At 38.8% G+C, this 5,544-nt stretch overlaps 2 protein-coding genes across 5 annotated transcripts in view; both read right to left on the bottom strand.

Annotated features, from left to right (window-relative positions):
* The window catches only part of rwdd3 (RWD domain containing 3), a 4,621-nt gene extending 1,565 nt beyond the window's left edge, over positions 1 to 3,056 (bottom strand). The window contains exons 1-4 of one of the 4 annotated variants that reach the window (XM_035652169.1): positions 2,814 to 2,972; positions 2,552 to 2,717; positions 1,597 to 1,829; positions 1,124 to 1,348 (exon numbers count right to left, since the gene is read on the bottom strand). In XM_035652169.1, the coding sequence (XP_035508062.1) occupies positions 1,124 to 1,348; positions 1,597 to 1,815 (444 nt within the window). In that variant the 5' untranslated portion in view covers positions 1,816 to 1,829; positions 2,552 to 2,717; positions 2,814 to 2,972. Of the gene's footprint in view, positions 1 to 1,123; positions 1,349 to 1,596; positions 1,830 to 2,551; positions 2,718 to 2,813 lie in introns of all 4 variants that reach the window. The other 3 variants (XM_035652168.1, XM_035652167.1, XM_035652166.1) reach the window with 3 other exon arrangements.
* Positions 1 to 5,544, bottom strand: part of pcsk6 (proprotein convertase subtilisin/kexin type 6) — a gene marked incomplete in the record, with an annotated part of 53,898 nt that overhangs the window by 9,955 nt on the left and 38,399 nt on the right.

Here is a 5,544-nt window from a genome sequence, read left to right as displayed (position 1 = left end):
GCACTGTACACTACATGCCACACATTCATTCATTCATTCATTCATTCATCGCAGTGGCTGCCATGCAAGGTGCCAACTGCTCATCGGGAGCAATTTGCTCAGACATGCAGCGAGAGGAGCTGGGGATCGAACCGCCAACCTTCTGATTTTATATGAGAGCTGCAATGATTAGTTAATTAATTGATTTATCCTCAATTGTCAGAAAATCAATTTTGTAAATATTTTGATAAGCAAATAATCATTTAAAGACCAGTGTGTAGGATTTAGTGGTATAACCATTTGAATACAGTTCACCTGCCAAGCATATTCAATTCCAAACTCATTCTAAGGTAACAAAAACACAATTCTTATTTTGAGGTAATTAAACACTAATGAAAACAATATTATATTCCATTTCTGACAATAGATCCTCCTAACCTTGATTAAAAAACCCCAACTCCTTCTTTTGTTTCACAAATGTGAAAATGTGCTGCTTTTTCTTGTCCTAACATTACAGTAAATTGAATATTTTGGTGTTTTAGACAAAACGACCCATTTGGTGATGTTACTTTGGGCTGTAGTGAATTGGGATGGGCATTTTAACTGCTTTCTGGTGTTATATATCATCAATGAGGACAATAATCTGTAGATTGAATGGTCCTTAACTGCAGCCCTATTTTGAATTGTGTGAAGCCTGCTGGATTACCTTACATCACTTAACCACAAGATGGCGTTGTTCTTAGTTTATAGGAAATGTGGTCAGAGGCTAGTAATCAACTTTATCATGGTCTCATTTGTCTCCAGTGTAACGTTACCATGGTATTACCATTATGCAGTAGAGATGTGTTTATGTAAAGCCCTTTGAACATGTTCTGTATGTTTCCCAGTGCACAATCAGTGCAATCATGTACTGTGTGTACATACACAGAAAGAAGTACTCAATTTCAATTTTCAATTTTATTTGTATAGCGCCAATTCATAACAGTAGTTATCTCAGGACACTTTTCAAATAGAGCAGCTCTAGACCGAACTCCTTTTAACATTATTTACCCAATAGTTACCACCATGAGCAAGGTGGCGGCAGCAACGAAAAACTTCCTTTGCAGACTTTGTGTGATGCCATGTTCAACATGTAGGCTTGTACCTTGATGTTGGGTCTTTCTCCCTGCACAATGACCAGTATACTTCGTCCAAGTAATAACCTCCCAGTGAGCTGCAGCTGCTGGGTCCAGCGCTTCAGCAGTCCAATGTAACGGTTTTGAGATCGGATGTGGTCCAACAACAGCACTGCAGTCAACGTCTCCTCTTTTTCTCTCCCTTGTACCTCCTCCTGTCCTCCTCTGCAGTACTCTGTCACCTCCACACACTGCTATTATTAACACAGAAGACATCATTAAAGATCCCCTCCAAGCACGTATTTAGACATATATTATTGTTCCAAGAGACTATTTGCATATGTTTCTTAAATGTTTTTTCCACAATAAAATCCTTCTACCTCGTAAAAGGCCCAATACATTCCTATCATGTAAAAATATTGTTGTTCAGTTATATGTAACAAGCAACAAAAAAATGTGCAAAGTTAGTGCTCATCAGACAGTCAGTGTGTCCACTGTTTACCTGTAAGCACTCCACCAGCTGATGAACCATTGGCTCTGGTGGTAAGGCCGCAGCGTGATCCAGCAGCCTCTGTCTGATGTTGGAACACTGAGTCCTGGAGAGACCGGTGGAGGAGACAGAGATGTCAGGGGGACAGGAAGGGTAACGGGGGTGGAGTTGGAACAACAGGCCGATGTCCAGCCCTCTGTCTCCTCCAATGGTGCAGTTGATTTGGACCATGAGCCCATCCTGAGCTAGAGGGAAAACAGAGCCATGTTACAGCACTAACAGACTAAATGAAAAAAAGTCTAATATCCATACTGTTAATTGAACAGATGACAAGCAGTGTTGGGTAGTAACTTATTACAATTAGGATTACTAAAAAAACAATAATCAGCCCAAACTACATTTGAAAGTATGTGTTATTAGATGATAGTTACATTGTCAAGGATGACTTGATAACATTTTTGATTAGGTCTTTAAAATATGGCAATTTTTAAAATGATGGAACTTTTTTCACGATAACCAATACTCTATAAGTCCCTCCAGGAAGTTACAATATTGCGTTTGCAACAAATGAAGCACAGCGTCAGTTCCAGCTACATCAGCTGATCACAGCTAGTCGTAAACACACAGCAGCTGATGGCTCAGCTGATTCCTGCTAAGCTTCCTATTGCTGCACGATATGGAGGAAGAATCATTGCGAACATTCTGACAGACACTGACATGAGTTAAATAACAATTAGTGGGAATGATCATTTTTGCATCATAAATGTTTCCTCAAAAAAGGAAAAAAAGATTCTACTCCTCAATTGTGATGATGTGACATTTCTTCATATCTGTACCAAACAAACAAAACACTAATGCTTTCTCACATCTCAAGATTTGCATATAACGTTATATTGGAAATTCGATATAATGGTGCAACCCTACTCAGGACAGACGCTTTTCTAAAATGTGGTTTTGTCCAATGTACCTACAAGAACAGGGAAATAAGTGGGAGCAGCCGGTGGAAGGCGACCATCAGAACTGGGAAACTTTAGCTTGCGTTTCAGCGAGCTGTGTGTACTTTGTGTGGGAGTTGGGGCAGTTGCATTGTAAAGGCCTGACCTGTAACATGCCCAGCGGTGCTACTCAATCAACTAGGAGGAAAAGCATAGAGATGTTACAAGGTAAGGGGCATTATTATTAGAAATGAAGATATTTTTGAAGTTAGATAGACGTTAAACAATCGTTACCAGACTGCTGGAGGAGCAGGAACTCCCCCTCTCCGCAGTAAATCGACGATAAAGCGGAGATTTCCTCAACAGCAGCTTCAGACATTGTTAATGGCTCCACCGCCGCTTTAAACAGCTCACATATCTTCAAACATTACGATATTTTTTATTTATTTATATTCACGATATATTTCCCTACATATGAAGTTGCTACACATGTCCGTACCTGTTCGTCGTCCGGGTACTTACACATACCGGGTTCAAGAGTTCCGAGCCACAATGTCCTCCTTGTGGAGAGCACACTGGTAGATTGAATAACTTCTGTTAGTCACTTGAACCCTATGAAAGCTCATTCTGTAAGTCATTATGATGAAAATAATGACTTTGTGATATTAAGTCATTATTATGAGATACTAAGTAAAGATACTCATTATTTTGAAATACTAAATCGTTAGTTTGAGACGCTAAGTCAATATTTTCTAAGTTAAGTTTCTCATTATAATAACTTACAGAATCCTTTTTATCACATTGCCGGAAATGGGCTTTTACACTTTATTATAGTAAATTATTATATCACCACTGTAGTAATACGTATTACAAAATAATGGTAACAATTCTCAATAAAGACCACATTTGTGGTGCGTATGGCGGCATTTATAGTGAATTCTAACGTATTCATAATGATTTAGGACTACACTACACATAATGCTTTCTGATGCACTTTTTTATAAAAGATTATAGATTTGGCTTATAATGAATTATGACTTCAAGGGTCTTAAGGATGAGTATAGTCCATGCAGTATCATTAATAAGGTGCAATATTTTCAATGTTTTGAAGTAATCAAAAAAATATTCAGATTAGTTAAGTTAAGTTTAAAATAAAGTTTTGGGGGGTAAACAAAAGAGAAATAAAATAATTCTAAAATATTGACAATATGATATTTTTGCCATACATTTTTATTTTTCTATATCTTCATCATCATAAATCATGTGTAATATTATTGTTGTATGCTATTTATTCCTATTTTATTTAACCAATATTTAACCAGGTAAAAACAAAAAGTTGAGATAAATCTCTTTTTCAATGATGACCTGGCCAAAAAGGCAGCAAAGTTTCACGTTTAGTGCCAAACAACCACAGGGGTTAAATGAGCACAGAAAAATAACTAAATGAATTATGCATTGTAGCAAGAACATTTTGGAATAAAAACTTCAGTTAGCTTTTGTTCAAAACAGGTTAGATCCAGATAAAGGATAAACTTCTTGGATTGTGAACAGAGGAACACTACTCACTACAATATACTGTTGACACTTGATGATGTCTGACTGGTCCAGGGGAGACCTGAGAAGGAGGGGAGGGAGGGATCAGTCAGATCTCTCAGTGAGCTCCCCTGAAAGCCATGGTTTGCAAGTTTGCACGCTGCTGACAGTGTAGCCCTACAGTTAGAGGGGCCTCAGCAACATAGGGGAGCATTAGGAATTTAGTGTTACCTGTGACAATGATGGAATATACCATACCAAAATAACAAAGCAGCTCATTGTTTGCACTAATTCAATTTAATTCAGTTTTATTTGTATAGTGCCAATACATAACATAAGTTATCTCAGGACCTTTTCAAATAGAGCAGTCTAGACCGAACTCCTTTTAACATTTACAGAGACCCAACAGGTACCACATGGCAAGCCTTTGGGACGGGGCAAGGAAAAACTTCTTTTTAAGAGGCAGAAACCCATGACAGACCCCGGCTCCAGGTGGGTGGCCCTCTGCCTCGACCAGTTGGGGTGAGAGAGAAAGAGAGAGAGAGAGGGAGAGACAGACAGACAGACGCAACAACTACACCAATACACTAATGAACATGAGAAGATGATGACGACAACAGCAGCAACGAAGGGGGAAATAGTAAAATCTAAAAGCATGAGCAGTGTTTTGTCCAGAGTAAGCTGAACTCACAGATGTTGTCTGCCTTTTGTCTTTGGTATCTTTTGGTGTGAAACATCAGACTAGGGAGGCAAGTGAAGAGCAGAGCACTTTTTGAACTTTACTGAAATTTTCTTGCTTAAGAGTTTTATCCCTTCACAGTTGGGGGCTCATCAGCATGCCAGGTTACCTCATATAAATGTAACTAAAACCTTATGCTGCTGGCAGACCTGCTGGAAGGCAAAAAAAAGTAAAACGATGGTGAGTGAGAGAGGGAGAGGGAAAAACCGATGAGCAACATTGGTCGGTAGATGAAGCTCTAGATGAGGGCACATCCAGTCAGTGGAAGGCAGAGAAAGCAGCTTCTGATGGCTACACAGTTCAATTGTTTGTTCTTTAAATTAACGTCACTTGATCAGATTTCGAAAGCCCTACATCAGTTTTGTTTTGTTCTAAAAGAACAGTCAAATAAGTTTCTTTGCCGTCTTTATGTGAGACGGTTCACATAACATAAGCATGAGAGCATCTGCTATTATTATCAAGCTATGAATAGTGCTGCTGCTGATTGTGATTTGTGGCTGAGGGCATTGAAAAGCTGCTCCACAGTAACTCTACACAGCCATGCAGCCATGTGGTGGATATTACTCTGATACAGATAATCCATGGTCAGAAAGGCAGCACATGGACCTCAAGGGACCCCTTTTCTATCATTGAGTAACCTGACTAAGTGACATATTTTATATTATATTCAATGCATAACAGTAACAGTAGAGAACAACTGATAGACTGTACAATGAACACAAACAGTGAACACTGCAGGAAGTTTGTGTAAAA

The sequence above is a fragment of the Morone saxatilis genome, unplaced genomic scaffold (assembly GCF_004916995.1).
Source record: "Morone saxatilis isolate NCDOM2014 unplaced genomic scaffold, NCSU_SB_2.0 Contig11, whole genome shotgun sequence".
NCBI classification, from domain to species: domain Eukaryota; kingdom Metazoa; phylum Chordata; class Actinopteri; family Moronidae; genus Morone; species Morone saxatilis.
The sequence above is the reverse complement of the archived record's forward strand: the minus strand, read 5'-3'. Positions and strand labels throughout refer to the sequence as shown.